Source organism: Sarcophilus harrisii, chromosome 2, assembly GCF_902635505.1.
Source record: "Sarcophilus harrisii chromosome 2, mSarHar1.11, whole genome shotgun sequence".
Taxonomy (NCBI): Eukaryota; Metazoa; Chordata; class Mammalia; order Dasyuromorphia; family Dasyuridae; genus Sarcophilus; species Sarcophilus harrisii.
The window spans coordinates 480,116,881-480,141,832 of NC_045427.1; the positions used below are offsets into that span (position 1 = coordinate 480,116,881).

At 38.0% G+C, this 24,952-nt stretch overlaps 1 protein-coding gene across 2 annotated transcripts; it reads left to right on the forward strand.

Annotated features, from left to right (window-relative positions):
* The first annotated feature begins 5,884 nt into the window (after positions 1 to 5,884).
* On the forward strand, positions 5,885 to 24,552 carry PHYHD1 (phytanoyl-CoA dioxygenase domain containing 1). 2 transcript variants are annotated; one of them, XM_003757330.4, is made up of 11 exons: positions 5,886 to 6,226; positions 9,311 to 9,469; positions 20,800 to 20,875; positions 21,037 to 21,084; positions 21,648 to 21,703; positions 22,179 to 22,241; positions 22,781 to 22,802; positions 23,110 to 23,238; positions 23,353 to 23,469; positions 23,798 to 23,924; positions 24,084 to 24,552. In XM_003757330.4, exons 1-11 carry the CDS (start codon positions 6,194 to 6,196, stop codon positions 24,127 to 24,129), a joined length of 876 nt encoding a protein of 291 aa, XP_003757378.1. In that variant the 5' UTR covers positions 5,886 to 6,193; the 3' UTR covers positions 24,130 to 24,552. The 2 variants fall into 2 exon arrangements, with proteins under 2 accessions (XP_023350056.1, XP_003757378.1); XM_023494288.2 differs by lacking the exon at positions 9,311 to 9,469 and having other exon boundaries at positions 5,885 to 6,226.
* Positions 24,553 to 24,952: the final 400 nt, after the last annotated feature.

Genomic DNA, 24,952 nt, shown 5'->3' on the forward strand with positions numbered 1-24,952 from the left:
CTGTAACATAGGGGCTATATTATCATTCCTGTTTTATATATGAGGAAACTGAGGCAGACAGAGGTTGTCTTGCCTACAGTCAGACAGTTGCTAAGTATCTGAGGCAGCAATTGAACATAGGTCTAACTGATATTCCGGTCCAATATCTTATCCATTGCCCCACCTGGCTATCCCACATATGTATATACACATTTATGCTATAAAGGTGTTCCAAAAATCTTAGTGCCACCTATCGGTTGTGAATATTCTGATTTTCAGAGTTATGATTGCTCACAATTTTTTCAGAGTCCATGTAAGTTTGGTTTGTATTATTGTGTGTGTGTGTGTGTGTGTGTGTGTGTGTGTGTGTGTTAACAATTATTCCAGTTATTTTGTAAATATATTACCTTCTATTTTCTAATCTTTAATGTACTGTGATTCTGGGGTCTAAGACCAGGATTTTTCTTAGGGTGAGAAAAGTTCTGAGTTCCTTTCACTACATCTTCTTTAGATGTAGTTCTTAAGCTTGTTCTTAAGATCCAGCCTCAGATGCAAGGGTGTTTACGTCCCCCATTCCCTTCTCCTAGAAACCTCCTTGGACCATAGCAGCAGCCTCAGAGGGCAAGACTTGACTGCTGGCCAGCAATCTCAAGAGTCAGATCTCATCTTAATTCTCACAGCCTGAGACACTTTGTCCTTTCAAGCTTTAGCAAGAACAAAGCTGTCATTTCAGGGAAGGGTTCTGTAGTGCGTTTTAATAAGTTTCAGCTGATTTATTGGCTCTGGCTAGCAGTTGGGAAGCTGTGTCATTAATATGCAAACCAGCCAGTCAAGGATAGGAAACAGCTGGGAACTACTCTAATCTCCATACAAGGTTTTACAAGGCTGTAGTGATAACAAAACTTTACTACTAGGCCTTTGACTGGCTTGAGTTTGGTTTCCTAGAGACTATTCAGGGTGGAAGGGCAGAAACTTCCTAAAATACAGAGATGTTATTTGTCATGGGCCTGGGAAAGGAACAACCAGAAACTGCTGAGGGTATAAGAATTCAATTCAACAACCACTGATTATGTATCCACTACATGCAAGGACTGGGAGGTACAAAGGAAGAGCCTTGACAACTGTTAACCTCAAGAAGCTCACTATCTGTCAGAAGAGATATCAAGAATGGTACCATTTCATTTGGTATATGTTTTAATGATTTCTTCCTTTAGAGTCTGTGTTTTTAAAGCCTTTGAAAGGGGGGAGGAAAGAATAGGACAGAACTCATGTTTGTAAACAACATGCTCCATTCTCCTTCTGTAACTTGCATCCTTTCAGGATAGCAGTCCCTAAGGTGCCCCATTTTGAAAAAGCCTCCCTAACACAAAGAAGGATGAAGAATTCAGCTGTTCTGATACTTAAATTTCCTTTATCTAATTCAATAAAGATTTTCATATAATCTAATAATAAAGAAAAAGATTATGTAACATTGTATATTTATGTAATATAATATGTAAAGTATATTATATATTTATATAATACAATATATCATTTATTACGTATATAATATGATACAATATAATATTTAGTATATCGTATATTTATATAACACAATGTACAGTACATTGCGTATTTATATTATATAATTCAATCTATAATATGACAAGTATTATAGATATGTCATATCTGTTAGAATGTAAGTTTCTTCATGTGATGGAGAGAACCATCTGCATTCAGAAAGAGATTGTGAGGACTGAATGTTGATCACCACATAGTATTTTCACCTTTTTTGTTATTGTTTCCTTGCCCTTTTTTTCCTTTCTCATTTCTTTCCTTTCTCATTTCTTTCCTTTTTTGATCTGATTTTTCTTGTGCAGCATAATAAATGTGGAAATATATTTAGAAGAACTGTACATGTTTAACCCATGTTGAATTATTTGCTTTCTAGGGGAGGGGAGTGGGGAGAAGGGAGGGAGAAAAATGTGAAACGTAAGGTTTTGCAAGGGTGAATGTTGAAAACTATCTTTGCATGTATTTTGAAAATAAAAAGCTATTACTTAAAAAAAATAAAAGAATGTAAGTTCTTTGCACTAGGGATTTTTTCATTCTTTGTACTGTATGCCAATGCCACCTAGTTAGCTGGTGGCCTAGGATAGAGCACTGGGCTTGGAGTCAGGAGGTTATTTATTGTTTGGTTGTTTTCAAATCTTTGTGACCCCATTTGGAGTTTTTTTTAGTAAAGATACTGGAATGGTTTGACATTTCCTTTTCCAGCTCATTTTAAAGATGAGGAAAATGAAGCAAACAAGATTAAGTGACTTGCCCAGGGTCACACAGCTAGCACATATCTGAGGACTAGGCCAGGCAGTGGATTCCAGTGACTGGACTCAAGAAGATCTGAGTTCAAATGTGATCTCAGATCCTTGCTAGCTGTGCCATTTAACCTGTTTGCCTCAGCTTTCTCAAATATAAAATGGGATTAATAATAATACTTTACAGGGTTGTCATGAAGATCAAATAAGAAGTGCTTATAAGTAGGTGCTTTGTAAAAATAAGTAGGTGCTTTGTAAAAACAAAACTAATGCAGACAAAATTAGAATAGAAACAATAAACTGGGAAAACATTTTTATAGTCAAAGGTTCTGATAAAGGCCTCATTTTCAAAATATATAGAGAATTGACTCTAATTTATAAGAAATCAAGCCATTCTCCAATTGATAAATGGTCAAAGGATATGAACCGACAATTCTCAGATGAAGAAACTGAAACTATTTCTAGCTATATGAAAATATGCTCCAAGTCATTATTAATCAGAGAAATGCAAATTAAGACAACTCTGAGATACCACTCCACACCTGCCAGATTGGTCAGAATGACAGGGAAAGATAATGCAGAATGTTGGAGGGGATGTGGGAAAACAGGGACACCGACACATTATTGGTGGAATTGTGAATACATCCAGCCATTCTGGAGAGCAATTTGGAACTATGCTCAAAAAGTTATCAAACTGTGCATACTCTTTGATCCAGCAGTTTTTCTACTGGGCTTATATTCCAAAGAGATACTAAAGAAGGGAAAGGGATCTGTATGTACCAAAATGTTTGTGTCCAGAAACTGGAAACTGAGTGGATGCCCATCAATTGGAGAATGGTTGAGTAAACTGTGGTATATGAAGGTTATGGAATATTAGTGTTTTGTAAGAAATGATGAATACAGAGAGGATTGGCGAGACTTACATGAATTGATGCTAAGTGAAATGAGCAGAACCAGGAGATCATTATATACCTCAACAACGATACTGTATGAGGATGTGTTCTGATGGAAGTGGATTTCTTTGACAAAGAGATCTAACTCAGTTTCAATTGATTAAGGATGGATAGAAGCAGCTACACCCAAAGAAAGAACACTGGGAAATAAATGTAAACTGCTTGCATTTTTGTTTTTCTTCCCAGGTTATTTTTACCTTCTGAATCCAATTCTCCCTGTGCAACAAAAGAACTGTTCGGTTCTGCACACATATATTGTATCTAGGATACACTGTGACATATTTAACTTGTATAGGACTGCTTGCCATCTGGGGGAGGGGGTGAAGGGAGGTAGGGGAAAAGTCCGAACAGAAGTGAGTTCAAGGGATAATGTAAAAAAAAAAATTACCCAGGCATGGGTTCTGTCAATAAAAAGTTATAATAAAAAATAAATTTAAAAAAAAGAATAGTAGGTGCTATATGAATACTTATTCCTTCCCTTCACCCTCAGGACTAGAACATAATAAATGCTTGTTGGTTTATTTTTAAATATCATCTTTGAGGCCTGGAGAGACTTACACGAACTGATGCTGAATGAAACGAGCAGGACCAGGAGATCATTATAAACTTCAACAACAATACTATATGATGACCAGTTCTGATGGATCAGGCCATCCTCAGCAACGAGATCAACCAAATCATTTCTAATGGAGCAGTAATGAACTGAACTAGCTATGCCCAGAAAAATAACTCTGGGAGATGACTAAAAACCATTACATTGAATTCCCAATCCCTATATTTATGCCCACCTGCATTTTTGATTTCCTTCACAAGCTAATTGTACAATAATTCAGAGCCTGATTCTTTTTGTACAGCAAAATAATGTTTTGGTCATGTACTTATTGTGTATCTAAGTTATATTTTAATATATTTAACATCTACTGGTCATCCTGCCATCTGGGGGAGGGGTGGGGGGTAAGAGGTGAAAAATTGGAACAAGAGGTTTGGCAATTGTTAATGCTGTAAAGTTGGAGAGACTTACACGAACTGATGCTGAATGAAACGAGCAGGACCAGGAGATCATTATAAACTTCAACAACAATACTATATGATGACCAGTTCTGATGGACCTGGCCATCCTCAGCAACGAGATCAACCAAATCATTTCTAATGGAGCAGTAATGAACTGAACTAGCTATGCCCAGAAAAATAACTCTGGGAGATGACTAAAAACCATTACATTGAATTCCCAATCCCTATATTTATGCCCACCTGCATTTTTGATTTCCTTCACAAGCTAATTGTACAATAATTCAGAGCCTGATTCTTTTTGTACAGCAAAATAATGTTTTGGTCATGTATACTTATTGTGTATCTAAGTTATATTTTAATATATTTAACATCTACTGGTCATCCTGCCATCTAGGGGAGGGGTGGGGGGGTAAGAGGTGAAAAATTGGAACAAGAGGTTTGGCAATTGTTAATGCTGTAAAGTTACTCATGTATATATCCTGTAAATAAAAGGCTATTAAATAAAAAATAAAAAAAAATGCTGTAAAGTTACCCATACATATAACCTGTAAATAAAAGGCTATTAAATAAAATAAATAAATAAATAAATATCATCTTTGAAAGAATTCAAAGACTTCACCAGACTACCAAAGGTGACCAGACTGTCTATATAATAGTGTGTAAGTTACCTAATGTTTAACCACTAGCTCTCTTAGGGGGAAATGTAGACAAAATACACTTTTAAAGTTTAACCTGCACTGTTCACATTTTTTCCATCACTTTTTTAGGTCTACACAATCAATAAAGCAATAAATCAAACCCTGACTTGTAGTATTTAACAGCACTCAGACTGAAAATTTAACAGTTGTTTCTACTGACCTGATAAGAACTGGTTGCAGCTCAGCCCTGGATCCATGACCTAAAAAAAGATTAAGAAGTTCTTGTATATTCAATCATTTTTAAGAGATAGAACACTAACAATTGGGAGCAGGAGAAAGGATCAAGAAAGGCTTTCCCATGACTTAAGCTCCAGATAGATGACCTCATCTTTAGATAGGGGAAGACAAAGACAGAGGACCTTCTAGTCAAGGAAGACAGCCTGTTTAGAGGAAGAGTCCAGAAATCTAATGCAGAGTTGGGGAAATGCAAATAGGCCCATTTATTAGGGACATAAAAGGCTCGATGGGGAGCCATGTGAAATAGTCCTGGAAAGGTACATTGTACCCTGATTGTGAAAGAATTGACTTGTCAAGTTCAAGAGGTTACATTTGATCTTAGAGAGGCTCTTGAGCAGGAGAGTAACATGATCAGATTCCTGCTTTACAAGTTAAGAACTTCAACCCAAAGCCCCCTTCTTCCTCTCACTTGCTTCCCAGTAGAGTTACATTTTCCGAGATCTGGGACCTGATTTTTATACAGCCTTATCTTGTGCCTCCAGGTTCGCTGTATCTTGGGTGCCTAGTTTGGAGTTAGCTCAAAGCAAGACCTTAGTAAATGTTTTATTTGGACAAATGCGTGAGTACATAGAGCCTTGAGTAGTTTAAAGGGCTGCAGCTAATTCTAGAGCTTTCCCAGGGCCATTCGAATTAGCTGTGTGGGCAAGGACTCTGATTGGTTGACCAGGGGCCACTCCTCTTCTCTCCTCTCCTGAACGCTGCAGATTGAAGTCAGTTTGGGGACAGTGGGGTGGGGTGGGGTGAACCCAAGGGGGAGTCCGGAGTTAAATAGTACAAAAGCCTGAAGCTCCGACAGCTCAGGACAGGACCAGGAGGACTGACTGGCAGGAGAGGTAAAGTAAACCGCTGTCCTGCCCACCTTCTCATCGCCGCTCCTGCTCCATCCCCAACCCCGTCTGGAAGCTACGGCCCAGGAGCCAGGACTCAGCTGCCAGTTCTGTTCCCAGAAAAAATAACGAACAACAACAACAAAAAAAAACAAGGGCAAAAGAAGTCCCACCAGCCAGTCCCTTTGGATCCCATGGCGGGGCTGAGTCCAACGCAGCTACGGAAGGTGGGGGCAACAGTGATCGCTCGATTAAAGGGAGAGGGGGGTAAGAGGAAGTGGTACCCTTGTTTAGCGTAAATTTCCCTAGGGACTTCAGCCTTAGTCCCTAACGTTTTCCTTCCCCACCCTCCCACCGCCAGCGGAACTCGGTTTGCGCCCTAAAATCGCCGCCCCCTATACCTCTCAGAGTTTGGCAGGGACCTTGGACAGGGTTTCCCGAAGATTGGGATAGAGGATGGGGTGCCGAAGAGGGAGAAGACGGGACTGTCGCCCCAGATTCTCCTGTGCTTTGATAGGAAGGGTCAAGAGGGAAAGGGGAAAAAAAAAAGGAAGAAAACAAAACTTGACTTGTGGGGAGCATAAAGTTGTTGCCACCCGGATGTAAGTGGACTTGGAATTCAGGGTCTTAGTATAAGAAGCATTAGTGGAGATGGGGAGAAAGGAAAGAGCCAGGGATGGGACCAGCTGTACCTCGAAGGGGTCCTCTTGTCACAGAATAGGGGGGCAGGACTTTTAAGCTCATATAGACTCTTATTTTTCAGATAATATTATTCAGATAACTTTGAATTTAGTTCCCTTTATTCCAAATTCAGCGTCTTTCCTACATATTAGGATTCTATCCCATTCTCTAGGGGACAGAGTGCAGTGCCTTGAGTCAGAAAGACTCATTTTCCTGACTTCAAATCTGGGTTCCACTCCTTACTAGCTGTGTGACCCTGAGCAAGTCCCTTTAAAAATCCTGTTTGCTTCAGTTCCCTGAAACGAGTACAGAAGGAAATGACCAATCACCTTCACCAACAGGACAAGACAGAATAACGACTCAAAATAGCACCGTGTTCAATAAACATTCATTAAGCAGCCATTATGGAGGCAGAATGGTAGAATATGAAGTCCTGAATTCACATGTTGCTTGAGTTTGTGAGTTGTGTGACCAAAGACAAACTATTTACAACATTTGTCTGTTTCTTCATCTGTAAGTTATAGCCAATAATACTTATTTTACTTCCCTCACAGATCCTCACTTTGAGGATCAGATTAGAGGTTTAGATTTGGGGTACCCAAATGAAATTAGGGTTTCTGGTGGTCAGGGAGTTAAATGAAGTCTAGTGGCAGGTTCAGGGTTCAGGAAGTCAAATGGAGCTCCCCTGCAACCCTTCAGAATTCGGCACAAGGGTAGGGAACTTTGGGGAACTCCTTTTTGGCAGCGCAAGAATCCCCTGTTAAGGAATTTACAGACCTGAAAACCTAGTTTGAGAAAAGAGGTTTATTGTGAGGATTGGAAGTAAGGTTAAAGTCTAGTTAAGGAAATAGATGAGAGTAAAGAGAAGATGGCACTGGAAACAGTATTTCAGTGGGCAGAGACCCTTGGCATGCCAAGCGGAGGGCTGGCATGTTTAGAACCTTTGCAAAGAGAGGATTTTAGTTTGGCTCTTTTTATAATGAGAGATTTAGCTAAAGGAGATCCTGTGGGTGGAGTCCCAAGTTGGTTCAGATCTGGTGGGGACTGAGACAAGCCTGGATCTCCTATTGGAATTCAAAGGGATGCTTTTGATCAGGATTTGTGAATTAAAGGTCCTGGTTTCCTGAATTAATAATGCATCAGCTAGGAGGGGTTGGGAATCAGAAAGGAAACTACAAATGTAGTTTTTTAAAGGGACCACAACTTGCTTCACTTGCATCTTAAAATGCTGTTCCTATGTCTTTTCCAGGGTGCTAGGAATACAAAAATGAAAAATATTAAAAAATATATTTTTTTTTCCCTTAAGGACTCTAAGTCCAGTTAGGGAAGGAGACAAGTGTTCATTAAACACCTACTATATGCCAGATACAGTGCTAAGCACTTTACAAATTTGATCTCATTTGATCTTCACAACTCTGTGAGGTAGGTGCTGTTATTATCTTTTTACAGGTGAGATGTAAGGCAGATAGTGTTTAAATGATTTGCCCAAGGCCACACAACTATTAAAGGTCTTGAGGTCAAATTTGAACTCATCTTCCTGACTCCAGGAGCAGTGCCCCATTCACAGTGCCTCGATATACCAATAGTATATACCATGTAGCACAGGGGAAAGAACACTTGGCACTTGAGCTTAGAGTCAGAAGACTTGAGATCAGCATGTTGGACAATTGGTCATTTACCTCTATGTGCCTCAGTTTCCTTACCAATAAAAGGAGATGAGAATGCTCATAGCTCATAGCTCATTTTTCCACAGAGTTGTCATGAAGAAAGCTGATTTTGTAAATCTTATTGTGATAGAAATGTTAGTTATTGGGCCATTTAATATTATATACATAAATAATATGAATGTAATGAAATTTGATAAATATAAATACAATAATGTAATGAATCTCAGATAGTTTGTCCTAAATACTGAGGCAAAAGACAGACCACTGATGGTTGGGTTGGTGAAGTAAAGCTATTTGAAGGAGGTCAGTTAGAAGGTGAACTGAGATTTGAAGGATAGAAAGGACTTAACTAAAGTAGAGAAAAGAAACAAGAGCATTTCAGCTGCTGGGATTGTGGGGAGAGAAAGGAAAGCATAAATCAAATTAAGGAGAACTGTAAAGAGAGCCATAGAAGAGGGGCTGGGACTGGGACAGAACTAAGACCTATGTTCAAATTCTGTATCTACCACTTATTACCTTTTGATTTTAAGCAAAACACTCTTTAGATGTGTTTCCTCATTTGCAAAATGAAAGAAGGTGACCTCTAAAGTCTTAGATGAAAATTTCTGATTCTATGGATTATATGAGCCTGGGAAGATCAGTTGGGACTACAACATGGAGGAATTTAAAAGCTAGGCTAAGGAATTTGAATTTGTTCTTAAGACAATGGAAATCCATAATCCTTTATTTTATCCCTTCAGGCCAAATTGTCAAACTAATCTAATTAAATTATAACTAATTTAATAAAAATCTAATAAAAATGTTTATGTGAGGAGGGAAGAGGACTGGAGGGCCACGTGCAGAAACATTCTCAGACATTACTTCAGAGGCCTCCCTCTTCTAAACCTTGTTCTTCAAATGTAAGATTTGGGTGAAGGGAGAGATAAAAGCCTTGCTCTGAAAGAGACTCCACTTCTTTCATAGTTTCAGGAGGATGGATTTCTGGTCCTGGAAGGAGTATTTTCCCCAAAAGAGTGTGATATCATGAGGGAGCAAATCCAGAAGATCATAGCAAAAATGGAAGTCCCATCTCACTGTCGCACTGAATTCTCTACTCAAGAAGAGGAACAGCTACGAGTCCAGGTAGTATCCTGGCTTCCTGGCTCTCACCACTATACCACACTGCCCTCTTCTGGTATTAAATATACACAGATCTCAGCTTCTCCCATAGTCAAATGAGAGTTTTTTTTTTTTTTTACCATTAAATTTTTAGATATAGTCATTTAGTTATAGTCTAATATAGTCAATCACTTGGCCTTGGAGCCTCTGACAAATATGTACAGGTATCTTGAGCAAGTGACTTATTAATCTATCTGTACACCTAGCAAGTTCTAAACCTGGAAGTGGCTGAGCAGGAATTGTTCTTCAATAGTGAAGGGAGTTGCCTCACTGAGGACTTCCCTGCAAGAATGAAATCATAGGTCCTGTCCAAAAAAAAATTATCTGTTTGTTTGTGTGTGTGTGTGTGTGTGTAGATTGCCTAAATCCTATCTTATACTTTTCTACAACAGCACTTATCCCACTCAATCAAAAAGCATTTATTAAGTACCTGCTATGTATCAGGCAGTATACTAAGTAAAAATACGAATAAATAGACTGATCTAATCTCTCAAGGATTAATCTCAAGTATAATCACTTAGTCTAATAGGATATACAATATACAACTAACAACTAACAAAGAAGACATATAAACTGTATTAGAAATAACCAATAGAGAAAAGACATTAGCATTAAGGGGGATTTCCTTCAGAAGGTGGAATTTTTTGCTGGCAAAATGGTATAAAGGTAGAGATTGAAGAGAGCCCAGTACAAAGCCTCGAAGGGCACCCATTGTTTAGTGGCCGTGACCTGATTAAGATCCAACAAAGAAAAGTAAGAGGAATTACTCATATAGGTAGGAGGAGAACCAAAAGAGAACTGGGTCATAGAAACCAGGAGAGAAGCCTATTAAGGAGAAAAAAAGTGATTAGCAGGAGACAGGTAAGGGGCGCAGTCCCTTATAGATTAGATAGATAGATCACCAGCCCTGAAATCAGGAGGACCTGAGTTTTAATCTGACCTCAGATACTTAACACTTCCTGGCTGTGTGACCCTGGGCAAGTCACTTAACCCCAATGGCCCCAGCCTCCCCCCCAAAAAAAAAAAATTGGTGATATTGAATGTTAAGGAGAGCTGATAGGGCAGTGATGGTAAACCTCACCAAACATCAATGCACTTTTCTTTTATCTTTTATATTGTGATACGCTTGTATATGTCATATCCTGGACTTTTAGAGGAATGGAAATAATGATTAGGAAAGAACATGGATTATGTTGTGTTTTCTTTCTTCTGTTCCTCCTCTTCCTCCTCCTTCTCCTCCTCCTCCTCCTTTTCCTGAGATAGTTTTGGCTTGGGAAGATGTGATATCATGAAGAGATTGGGAAGATAGGAAGAAAAAAAACATGTTTAGAGAAGATGATAATGATGAATTAATTTCAGCACATATTAAGTTTAAAATGGGCAGGACATATAAATGGAGGTGTTGAGTAACAGTTGGAAATTCCTATCTCCTCTTCCCTCTAATCCCTGAAGTTCAGAGCCCCTCACTTCTATGTTGTTCTGCTCTGGCCTCCCTTTTCACTGTATCCCTTGACAGCCCCTGCTGTTTCCTTCATCTTAGATCACTTCCTATTTTTCCATCTTTTTATACTCAAATAAACCTCCAGAAGACATACTATCCTTAGTGACTGTCTCTAATAGTTTACCTTCTGCTCTGCTTTGCTGTATAAACTAGACCTGAAAGAGGACAAAGTCTGTTCTTCACTCCCTTTGGAAGGAGAAAGAGATGTTGATGATTCAACATTTTCTTTTCTTTTGGCCTTCACTTCATATCACTCTATCCAGATTCTTAGGACAGTCTCTCAACATCCCTCTCATTCACTCTGTATTCTAAAGGAGTTCTGGATCTAGCTCATAGGTTTCTCTTGTCATTTGGAATGAACCAAACTCTAACCTTTGAATAGCTAGAATTGAACAGAGCAGTCAGGATTCAGGACAGTGGGAGTCAAACAGTAATTTCAAAGTGAGGGGAACAGCTTGTGAGTGAGAACTCCCTCCTAAAAAGGCAGAAGTAGGGTTTTTAAGCATGAAAATTACAAATGCCTAGATTCCAACACCAGTATTCTTGAGTCTTCATTAAACAGTCTCCAAGCTGTTAAGGTCATTGAGCTTTGTGGTTGTTCAATGTAGCACAGAACCAAGTTTAAGATGGACAGGGCACCATTTGGTCATTTAGGATTATAATCGTTGTTATTTGGTTCAAGGCAGTTTGTTGGAGCCAGGATCTGGAAAAAGGGGTTGACATTTCCCCCTTTTGGACAAATGGAGGGGGCATAAAAGAATACTTATTCTTCTTGCCAATAAAATAGAGGCAGATATCAGCCAAGATGCCATGTGAAGCCAGTTGGGCTAAGATAAGATGTTAAATTGTATAGGTCTTATCTAGCCATTATTTCCACAACAAAAAAGAATAGAGGGGAAAAGTAAACAATTTTAAAGCATGGTCTTTTTTCATGTATTTGTACAAAAAAAATTTAAAAATTTAATAGCTTTTATTTACAGGTTATAGGATGGGTAATTTACAGCATTAAAATTGCCAAAACCTTTGTTCCAATTTTTTCCTCTTACCCCCCACCTCCCCCAGATGAAGGATGACCAGTGATGTTAAACACATTAAAAATAGAACGAACTGATGTGAGGAAAGGAAGAATCTTAAATTTTTCACAATATAGATGATGACGTTCTGATGGATCAGGCCATCCTCTAAAAGATAACCAAATTATTTTAATGGAGAGAAGAACTGAACTAGCTATAAAGAAAAAAACTCTGAGATGATAAAACCAACATTAATTCTAATCCTATATTTAAACTGATTTTTTGATTTTTCAAAGCTAATTGTTTAAAATAATAGAGTTGATTTTTTACAAAATAATTTTTGGTCATGTATACTTATTGTGTATCTAATTATATTTAATATATTTTTAACATCTACTGGTCATCCTGACATTTAGGGAGGGGGTGGGGGGAAGAGGGAAAATTAACAAGAGGTTTGGCAATTGTTAATGCTGTAAAGTTACCCATGTATATATCCCAAATAAAATAAATAAAAAAAAAACATTAAAATATAAATTAGATACACAAAAGTATAATGACAAAGTTATTTTGTACAAAAAGAATTGACTTGAAAATTGTAAATTAGCTTGTGAAGGAAATCAAAATGGGTAAAAATATGGGATTGGAAATTAATGTTGGTTTTTAAATTCCGTTCTTTTCAGGCAGTGGTCGTTCATTACGCCCATTGGAAATGATTTTTGTTCATTGTTGGGATGGCCAGGTCCATGAACTGGTCATCATATAGATTGTTGTTGAAGTTATAATGATTCCTGGTCCTGCTCATTTACCCAGCATGTTCTGTGGCCCTCCAGGCCTTTCTGAAATCATCCTGTTGGTCATTTCTTTCTTTCTTTTTTTTTTTTTTTTTAATTTAATACCTTTTTTTTTAAAGGATATAGCTAACTTTACAGTTAAAATTCCAAACCTCTTGTTCCAATTTTTACCCTCTTACCCCCAACCCTCCCCAGATGAAGGATACCAGTAGATGTTAAATACATTAAAAAAAATTGAAACAATAAGTATAATGACAAAACGTTATTTTGTGTACAAAAAGAATCAGACTTGAAATATTGACAATTAGCTTGTGAAGGAAATCAAAATGCAGGGGCTAAAAATATGGGGATTGGAAATTAATGTAATGGTTTTTAATCATCTCCCAGAGTTCTTTTCTAGGCGATTTCAGTTCTTATGCCCATTGGAAATGATTTGGTTGATTTCTTGTTGAGGATGCCGGTCCACGAACGGTCATCATATAGTATTGTTGTTGAAGTATAAATGATCTCCTGGTCCTGCTTACACTCAGCATCAGTTCATGCCTCCAGGCCTTTTGAAATCATCCTGTTTCATTTCAAGAACAAAATATTCCATAATATTCATATACCACAATTTATTTAGCCATTCTCCAACTGATGGGCATCCACTCAGTTTCCAGTTTCTAGCCACTACAAAGAGGGTAAAGCATGGTCTTGATGGTTGAGCATATAACAAAGGAGAAGAAAGGAAGAAAACAAAACAAAACAAAACAAAACTAGGACAGTATACTCAGTCCTCATCCAGAATCTTGAAACAGCTAGCTCATCTGGATGTCAATTGCTTCTGGGTCTATACTTAGATGGCTTTGAGGTTTCTGCCATCCCTAAAGAGTTCTGCCATCTACTCAGGGACAGGGGCTTTCTCCAGATGATTCGGGAGTACACACCCACAAGTTTGGCAGCTGTGGTAGTATTCAGAATGGCTTGCTAGGATCCCTTAGAGAAGACTCATTGCATCAATATTTGGATATGAGTTTCTGCTCAGCATAACATAGATCTTTAGTTAAAGGTCTCTAAACAGCACAAAGAGATGGTCCAGTTTTCCAGTTACACAGAGCTGGGTTTAAACAATGCAATAAAGTTTTTCAAAAATTCATAATCATAATTTCAATTAAGTCAGGTTATATTAGTGTAAAGGTCCAGATCAAACTACTTAAAGGGGTCACAATGTACTAGTTTTGAGAAGGGGGATTTACATGTCACAAAGTAACAAAAAAATTAAATATAAACATCTTGAAACAAAAGACCAAAACAATACAATAGTTAAAACTAATATTAACTAGCAGCAAGTCTCCTTGTATCCTAGTAATGTCTTCTCAGTGTCCATTTCACCAGCACATTTTGAATGAATGAATGTTCAGAAGTTTCATGTAGTTATATCTGGTTGTTGGATATCTTTTCTTGGACAATATTCTCAGGACCATTACAAAAAGGGTTCTATTTCTCTGGTTCCAAATCTGGAAATTCCTAGATAATTCTGACTTAATATAATTTAGTATGTCTTAAATTTAATTCTTCAATCTTTTTTAAGGGGAAGGGGTGGTGAGGTAATTGGGATTAAGTGACTTGCCCAAGATCACTCAGCTAGGAAATGTTAAGTGTCTGAGGCTGAACTTGAACTCAGATCCTCCTGACTCCAAGGCCCGTGCTCTATCCACTGTGCCATCTAATTGCCTTCTGGTTTTCCATTCTTGAAACTTCAGAGAATTTCAGTTTATGTACCATTCTAAATCCTGCACCGGAAATAAGAGTCTTTAAAAAAATTTTGAGGGTCCAACTATAAAATCAACTCTTCTGTCCTTTAAAATTATCAGATACTTTAAAAATGGAAATTTATGCATAAAATTCTTAATCCAATTTTGAGAACTTATTACTAATACATACTCAAAGCCTTTATTTCCATGATAGGTAAATGTGGAATCCAATCATGTACATGGATATATAATTCTTTGAGAAAACAGCCTAATCCTGTCACTTCTAAAAATTTGCTATTCCATTTATTTAGAAAACTTTTTATATTACATCTTTTTTTGTCTAATAATTTCTTTTACTAATTTTTTGTCTAATAATTTCCTTCTTAGAAGGATATCATTCCTCTATTGTAATTTGAAAATACAATTTAAAATTGGAAGATGGTCATACTTATAGCCTATTATAGTAACTCAGAGATGTATTAGTATTAATCATTATTAAACAGATTTAGTATTGTACTCATAAAATTTCTGGTTATAGATATTTGTTGTACAAAGAAAAAGAGGGACATGGCCCATATAAGAGGGGAGAAAACTTCCTTACCTCTGTTTGATTCCAGGCATGAATCATATATGACAGGCTACAGTCACAAGGTATCGAAAGCAAGACTCAGGATTAAAGAGGGGAAATTTTCTTTTCAGCAAGGAAATTGAACAATGGGGAAATAGAATCATGAGAATACTACCTTAGGCCATACCAAAGATATCTCCCAAACTAGTCATAGACATCCATTTTTGCCAGTTCCCAGACTGCAAGACATGCCATTTTCTACTGTTGGCTTCATGACAATTCAGACAATTGTCTCTGTAATCAAAATTCAAAACAAAAGTAGTAAATCACAGTTCCAGGAATTTTTACCTTAAAAAGCAAAATTTCACTAACCACAGCTTAGGACTTGAATATCTTTCCTGATGTTTCCCTAACAGTTTACATTTCACTTATCCTTTATTTATAAATTCAAACTACTCATATTCTGGGACTTCAGATATACAGTAAATACCTAGTATTTACTTTAATTAATATGTTGGAACTACATCTTTTAGCCACTCTATATACTTTCATTATAACTAAGAATTTTCAAGTGAAAATTCACTATTATAGGCAATTATAAACATTACTATTATCCAACATTATCTATTATCTGCTTTATAACAAAATATACTTCATTAAATATTTAACAGTTTTCAAATATCTATTTTTATCACATCCTTTTTTTATTTTTTTATTTTTATTTAATAGCCTTTTATTTACAGGATATATGCATGGGTAACTTTACAGCATTAACAATTGCCAAACCTCTTGTTCCAATTTTTCACCTTTTACCCCCCCACCCCTCCCCTAGATGGCAGGATGACCAGTAGATGTTAAATACATTAAAATATAAATTAGATACACAATAAGTATACATGACCAAAACGTTATTTTGCTGTACAAAAAGAATCAGACTCTGAAATATTGTACAATTAGCTTGTGAAGGAAATCAAAAATGCATGTATCACATCCTTTTAAAAGCCTATTTCAGGCATAACGGCATCCAGATTAAAAAAGTTGTTTTGTCTAACAGCATTTCTGTCTCTAAAATTTCACGATATAAGAGAATTTAGAAATACAATGATAACATGAACAATATCGTATATTTTTTTAAAAAAATCTGAAACAAAACCTCAATTTCGTTTCCAAATTATCACATAAAAATAATTGATCTTATTACCTTTGGAATATTAAAACCAGGTTTTCAGGTTATCAGGTATAGAACAATTACATTCAATTAAAGAAATAATAAAAACATAGTGCTTAGCATGTTAGTCACTGTGTTAAACACTTTACAATAATGATATTATTTTGCTCTCACAATAACCTTGGGAAGTGGGTACCATTATTATTTTTTCTTTACAGATCAGAAAACTCGGGCAAACAGAGACAGTATAACTTACTCAAGATTACACAGCTAATAAATTTCTGCAACTGGAACATAATTCGAGTTTCCTTGTATTTTTCCAGTATTTTTTCCCAACACCTTTATTTGGGAATCTAATCTGAGATTAGAGGAGTTTATGGAATAAGAGGGAGAGGTTCTTTGACCTGGGGGTCACAAGCATGCTCAAGGAAAGGTTAACAAGAAGTTGCTATAAAGTGTAAACTGTTTACCTTTTTTTTTCTTTCTTTCTTCATTCTGGTTGTTCAGTAGGGCACAGAACCAGGTTAACATGGCCATAAGCAGCAGCAGAGCACCTGATTTGATTTATTGAGCAATTACAAGTGTGGGAAATTGTTATGTATCTCCTAATACTATTTTGACATTTTCTGAACCCAAACTATCCTCTCAAACACAAAGACTTTAATTTGCATACTGATGTATGTAACTGGTTTCCCAGTTCATCAACTTTCCAAACTCTCATGACACACCTTCACTCACTTCATGCACACAAAAGAATGGCCATATTCTTGATTACTCATTACTCTTTCATCTCTAAGAACTACAAACTATCTCCTCATTCTCCCATCTGGCATATTGTGTTGGTTTAGTTTCCCTGATCAAACTCTCTCTTCTCTAATTCATCTTCTACACAGAGGACAAATTATGTTCCTAAAACATGGGTTTGATCATGTTTGTCTTCTGCTCAGAAATCTTTAGTGTTTTCCTACTGCTCCTAGGATAAAATACAAATTTATTTGTTTGGCATGGAAAGTTAAGGCTTTCATGATCTGGCTCTGGCCTCCCTTTTTAGATTTGTTTTATATCATTCCCTGCCATGCATTCTATATTCCAAACTGGCCTAATTGCAGTTTCCCATACATATCTTATCTCCCACCTCCATGGCTTTACACAAGCTGTACTTCTCATGTAATAACCTTCTTTCCACATCTTCCTCTTGCAATCTCTGACCCTTCAACAAACAACTCTTGTGCAGTCTCCTGCACAAGACCTTTCCTAATTCTCTTTTTTTTTAAATTTTTTATTTTTAATAGCTTTTTATTTACAAATTATATGCATGGGTAATTTTACAGCATTGACAATTGTTAAATATATTAAAGTATAAACTAAATACAAAATAAGTATACATGACCAAACCGTTATTTTGCTGTACAAAAAGAATCAGACTCTGAAATATTGTACAATTAGCCTGTGAAAGAAATAAAAAATGCAGGTGGGCAAAAATATAGGGATTGGGAATTCAATGCAATGGTTCTTAGTCATTTCCCAGAGTTCTTTCGCTGGGTGTAGCTGGTTCAGTTCATTACTGCTCCATTGGAACTGATTTGGTTCATCTCATTGCTGAGGATGGCCACGTCCATCAGAATTGATCATCATATAGTATTGTTATTGAAGTATATAATGATCTCCTGGCCCTGCTCATTTCACTCAGCCCTAATTCTCTTAATTGTTCACAACCCTTTTTATTCCCACTATGGTGATATGAATATTCTGTCTATAATCATTTGTATGCCATTAGGAGAATGTTGTCTCTGTGGCTGCAGAAACTTTCACTTGATTTTCTGTCATATCACAACCTCTTACTTTTTCAAATTTATCTCTGCTTCATGCTTCCTAAACCTATTTTTTATACTCAGGAGGACCTCTATTCCCCCAATCCTTTTGCACTTTCTTTGTACATTTTGCTTTGATCTCACTTTCTTCCCTTCATTACCAGGCTCCTTTAGAGACAGCTAAATGGCAGAATGGATAGAGGGTTGTTGTTTCATCTTTTCAGTTATGTCTAATTTGTCATGATCTTATTTGAGGTTTTCTTCATAAAGATATTGGTGTGATTTGCCATTTCCTTCTTTAGCTCATTTTATAGAGGAGAAAACTGAAGTAAATAGGGTTAAGTGACTTGTCTCAGTCATAAGCTAGTAAGTGTAAGCAGACAGATTTGAACTGAAGTATTTTTGATTTCAGGCTTACTGCTCTTTCTACTATACCACCTGGCTGCCCCTAGGAGTAAGGAAGACCTGAGTTCAAATGCAGCTTTAGACTCTTGTTAGTTTTGTGACTCTGAGCAAGTCACTAACTTTTTTATATCTTAATTCTTTCAGCTATAAAATAGGAGTAAAATTAGTACCTACCCCACAGGATTGTTGTGAAGATTAAAAGAGATAATATATATGAAGTACTTAGTACAGTTCCAGGTACATAATAAGTTAATAAATGTTTGTTCCTTTTCCTTCCTTCCTTTATTTAATCAGTTCAACTGCCTTCCGCTCCAGAACACCTTGCCCTCTGATGCTGTTGCTAGTCATGCCTTGCCATGATAACTGCCTTACTATCTGATTTTTACATTCATTCTAATGTTGTTTATTGCTGGTGGGCCGCATTGACTGGTTTTACCTCAGATTTAATCTTAGCTCCTATCTCCCATACTTGTATTCCAGGGATGGCTCAGATGCTACTTCCTCCATGAAAGCTGTTTTCATCTTTCCAGTTTTAGTGTTCTATCTATCCTCAAATTATATTTGTTACTGAATAATTTATAACTATTTATCATATATATATGTATATATGTATGTATACTTTTAAGGACAGGGACTGTCTTGTTTGTTTTTTGGTCCTATCCCTACTGTCTCACAGAAAATAGGAGTTTAATAAATAATACAAGAACAAACACATAGCTATTTTTTCTATTGAAGTATCTAAGGTTAGCAAAACACTTAAAAATATTATCATATTTGATCTTCATAACAACTCTGGGAGACAGATAATCTCTTACATAGAGATGAGGAAATCTGGACAAAGCTTAATTGACTTGCCCAAAATAGAGAGTATGTGGCAGGGAGGAATAGGAGGAAGGGGAAGGAAAGGACATCACCACCTCCTTAAGTGTCTGAAGCAGGATTTGAACTGACATTTTCCCAACTTTACATCCAATATGCTAGACACTCAGCCACTTATTAGCCTTCTATTTAATTAGGTTGAATGAGAGAGGCAACATTTTGTAGGGAGGAAAGCACAATACCTAGAATTAGTATAGGATCACTAGACTTTAAATTTTGGCTCGCGGTGCAGTGGTTAGAGCACTAGCCCTGAAGTCAGGAGAACCTGAGTTCAAATCTGATCTCAGACACTTAACATTACCTAGCTGTGTGACCCTAGGCAAGTCACTTAACCCCAATTGCCTCAGGGGGGAAAATTCTGGCTCAGTTATTCACTATTTGGATGACCCTAAGCAAGTCTCTTCACTTCTCTGTGTGTAGTATGTAAAAGATAGAGAGGTTCTAGATTAGGATTCTAGAAATTCTAGATTCTTCTTTGTGTCCTGGATCCCATCAGCAATTGGGTGAAACCTATGACCCCCCCCCCTTTCCCAGAATAATCATAAAATAAAATGCATTAGAATTGCAGAGGAAACCAATAATATTGAAATAAAGTTGTAATTTTTTCTCATTCAAATCCACAGATTTCCAGGTTTAAAATGCCTAATCTAGGAGATTAATGATTATACCTTTGACCTTTAAACCCTCTGATAACTGATAATAAATAAATGCTGGTCTAGGAGATACAGATAACAGAATTTTAGTCATGAGCTTGTGAGCATTTTGTGGGCTTAGTTCTTACCCTCATTCCTTCTCTTTCCCTTTCCTGGATGGAGACCAATTAAATTCCTTTTCCCTGGGACAAAGATGATTGAAAATACTTCCAGTTTTAGGGATTAAAAAAATCTTCAAACACTGTTAGAAGATCCTAGTCCCAGAGCTACTCTCTTTCACCCCTCCCAATGCTTTAGCCTGAAGTCACGCAGGGTCTGTTCCTGTTTATTTATTAGAAAGAATAGCAGAAGCTCTCTCTTACTGTCCCTTCTCAAGATTCTGGTTCTCAGAATTCCTGTAAGCTTTGAGTCCTCACTTGGAATCATGATACCTGAGTTTAATCTAATAGTGGAGAAGATACCATATTGAGCCCCTTCCTACTTATAATATAGCCCAGGGAAGCAGTGACTAAAATATATTACCATCTTCTTGAAGAAGCTAGGATAAGGATCTAAACTAGGGCTCAACTGATGCCCTTAGCTAAGTAAGTGTCTCACTCCACGGTATCTGCTTGGAATGAAGGATCAAAGAAGTATCACTGACTTTGGGGCACCTGACTTTTAGCCTTCACAAGTCCTGACCCCACCAGTAGAACTCAAGAACAATCTTGGCTCTGCCAATAATTTGATGTATGTCTGAATAATTTTCCTCACTTCCCCATACCTCTCACAGGGCAATACGGACTATTTTTTGACCAGTGGAGACAAGATTAGGTTCTTCTTTGAAAAAGGAGTGTTTGACAAGGAAGGTAAGAAGTGGACAGGGACAGGGACTGGGTTATGTAAATATTAACTAAGCTTGACAGGCTGAGGGAGTAAGACAATTGAATTTTTTTTTAATCTTTTCTAGCTACAGTAAAATGGACTTCCAATTTTTCCTCTAGTTCTCATCATCTCTTTTATTTCATAGGCAATTTTCTAGTCCCACCAGAGAACTCTATCAATAAGATTGGTCATGGTAAGGATGGTTTTAGATAATCATAGGGGAGGGCAGAATGCCCTGATGGGTCTGTACGTCCTTGTACACATTGTTCTTCCCTGGCCCTTATCATCCCCTTTACACCACGGGAGCGTGGTCTTTCCTGAGAGGTGGGGGGAGGTAAGGGGTGTTCATTTCTCTGCTTCCTCCTTTTAATAGTTTTCTAGTTATTTTTTGAATAGTAGGTATACATAGTAACCGGTGTTCATTTTCATCTACTCCTGTGACAATTCCAACAATGAAGAAACTGCGGCCCTCTCCCCATAGTGCTGGGAGCAAGTGTATTTTGTGGGTTGGGGAAGGCTGGCTGTAGGTTCCTGCTTTCCTTCTTCCATCACAACCCTCTGGGCAGTGAAGGTTTTGTCCTCCCCATCCTATACCTCTGGGACACTGTGGTATTGGCTTCTATACTTTGGCTTGGCTATTTGACTTGGCTGCCTCTAGCTTTCTTTCCTTGGTGGGGAGGGTTAGGCAGCAGTGGATTAGGAGAGCAGCTCAGATTCCATCCAAATGAGTCAGTCTCCCATCTCCTGCTCCTACAGCTCTGCATGCTCATGATCCTGTTTTCAAGAGTGTTACCCACTCACTTCAGGTGCAGGTGAGTGAGAAAAAGTTCTTTTAGAATTCTCCACTGTCTTAGAGCCCTTCCCCAGAAGTCTGACAAAAACCTGGGCTTCAGTTTGTCTTCATGGCCTCTTCACCCCCAACCCAAAGTCAGGTAGCCTGGGGCATATATAGTTGGAACCCTTAACACTACCCCACTCCTTTCACCTCCTAAACCAAAGCTAGCAGAAGAATGGAAAGGATTCCCCATGTCCCAGCATCTTTGTACTTTAAATGGTATTCTGTTATTTCCATGCTAATAAGAAAATAGATGCTCCTCTTCATCTTCCTACTCTTCCCTTTTTTCTCTGCCAAAGGGAGAAGGAGCAGTTTTAAACCCAGGCTAGGAGAGTGGCTAAGCAATGAGGCAGGGATAGGGATAACTCTGAAAATCTCCCATATATGGGATTAGTGATATTTTGTAATAATGGACTCTTGAATCTGAATCAGTGGATTATACTGTTTCTTAGGAGTTGGTCAAGAGTCTGGGGCTTGAAATACCCGTGGTAGTTCAAAGCATGTACATCTTTAAGGTAAGCTTTCTACTTGAGCACAATTCACTTAGGGGCTTTGGGGAAATCTTTCTGGGATCCATTTTGCCCAAGTGAAAATGCAAAAGGTTGTGAAGAACAAAATATAACAGATATTGAAAACTTTTTTTCATAAGGGATTGTAAACAATACCACCACTTGGTCCAATTTAAGAAGATTTTAAAAGGAGGATGGTATTCCCAACTAGTGGGAGAAATTTTCTTCCCTAAGATTTTAAACTGAGAAAATTCTACCAAGAATGAGATGGGGCAGTGAGATGAATGGCATAGTGGATAAAGCACCATCCCTGAAGTCTGAAGGACCTGAGTTCAGATCTAGCCTCAGATATTTAATACTATGTGATTAATAGCTGTGTGATCCTGGGCAAGTCATTTAACTCCAACTGCCTTAGCAAAAAAATAAAATAAACAAGAATGAGATGATCTTGGAAAATTCAAAATTTCCTTATATCTCAATCTCTCTCCCAACTCCACCCTACCCCCTTCGATCTTCTATTTCATCAGTTCTCTTTTCTCTTTCAGCAACCACACTTTGGCGGGGAAGGTGAGCCGTGCATAGATTCCTGTGTTACTTATCATGATGTATACAGTGCATAAATCACATAAACAGTGATAGCATTCTTAGGGATTGGGAAATTAGCTCCCTGGCTCTTTGTGGGTAGGGGGGTATGGAACTAGTTTTGAACCAGTCATAACCATGGAATGAGGAGAAGCTTTAGCCTGGTAAAGAAAAGGGGGAAGGAAATGGATATTAGCTAAATGGAAAGGGAGAATTCAGCTTTGGGATCAAAACTGGGTGAAGGAGGGGGCCAGGGTATAGGTTGCCAAACTATAGGTTGGTGGGCTTATAGTTACCCCGCACCAGGATGCCACCTTTCTCCACACTAAGCCACTGGGCCGAGTGCTGGGTGTTTGGATTGCCCTGGAGGATGCCACCCTGGAGAATGGCTGCCTCTGGTTCATCCCTGGCTCCCACACAGGTAAGCAAAGCGTCTCTGAAACATCTTCCTTCCTCCCTTCTGGGTCTGCCCAGAGGGAAATCCATTTAGAGGCATCTGAGGTTCTTCATCTGGCTGTTCTTGTGAACAATGCAGGTGGCATTTTCCGAAGGATGGTACGGGTGCAGACAGACTCTGTGGGTAGCACCAACTTCATAGGCTCTGAACCAAATTACAAGGATAGCCGTTTCATCCCTACTCCCATTCGGAAAGGTAAAGGGTCTAAAGGTATCACATGCTAGGAAGGAAGTTGGATTTTAGGTGATTATGTTAAGCAATTGGGTCCAACAGCTCCAAGGTTGTATCTTTGGGGTAATTTTGGGGAGACCATGGTTATCTTCTTTGAGAGCAACATTGGCTTTTCCTGCTTAATGGGTATAGTTGCCAGAACAGTCGAGACTTAAGCTGTGCCTGTCATTTGTTATTGCTTTGGGGAGATGCTCAGGTGATAGACTAGGGGTACATCCAGATAGGGAGACGCAAGCACTAGAATGGGACACTATCAGATAAAGAAATATGACCCTTTTATCCCTTCTGCCAGGGGGTCTTATCTTGATACATGGAGAAGTCGTTCATAAGAGTGAGCTGAACCTCTCCACCCATTCTCGCCATGCATACACCTTCCACATCATGGAATCCAAGGATACTCACTGGAGCCAGGATAATTGGTAAGCTGAGGTGCCCCTGGAATGTCAGGCAGCCTGGCTCTTTTCCCAAGAACTATCTACATGCATCTTTTCCTTCTTGTTTTCCCCAAATGTTTCAGAGATCCTTAAAGCTATAAAAAAGCTGAAGATTTTAGCACTTCTCTCTTCCCTTCTATTCAGGCTTCAACCAACACCAGAGCTGCCCTTCCCACTACTGTACACTTAATGCCAATCAGCAAGATGGATTTCCCTCTCCTTCCAGGTGAAGACTTGGGCCTAATGTATGGATACATCAAATCACTCCCTGTTACCCTAGAGGTAGGAGTGAACTGTGTTACACCATCACTTGGATTTTATAACCTAGGCCTGATGCTCCCTCTGCCCACTGGGAAACATGGCCCTTATTTTTGTCCTGGACAACTGAATACCTACCACCTCTGGTTCTCTTCTTGGGATCAACCCCTGAATTACCCTCAGACTCCCCTGGTAAAGAAGAAAATAACCTGGTGTGTGGAGTTGGGGGGGAAACTATAGGGAAGGGGGGAAGGAGCATAGAGGGAAGAGGACATGAATGAAGGTCATCTAAAGTGACAGTCATTGAATAAAAAACTACCAAATGCATAAGATATTTTCTGGTGTACTTTTACCAAATACACAAAACAATTTTGTGTAAAAGAGAGCAAAAATCTATCATACCAGTCCTACCTAGCTTGTGCTAGTGAGTGATTTAAGGGAATTATATCATTAAGAGAACACTAGATTGAGTCCTGTTCAGCCACTAATTCATTGTGCAATGTCAGGAAACCTATCACCCCTTTTCTCTGAGCTTCAATTTTTCCAGATATAAAATTACAAGGGAATATCCACATTTATGATTAGAAATTTATGACTTGGTGTTGAGAAGTTAGATGATTTCTGGTCACATATGGTAAGCTCCTAATCAAAATGACAGTATAGAATTCAACAAGCATTAAGAATTGGATCCTTAGCTCAGCTTAGCTTCCTGGCTACATGTATTTGAAGATCTCTTTCTATCTGATCTAATAGCT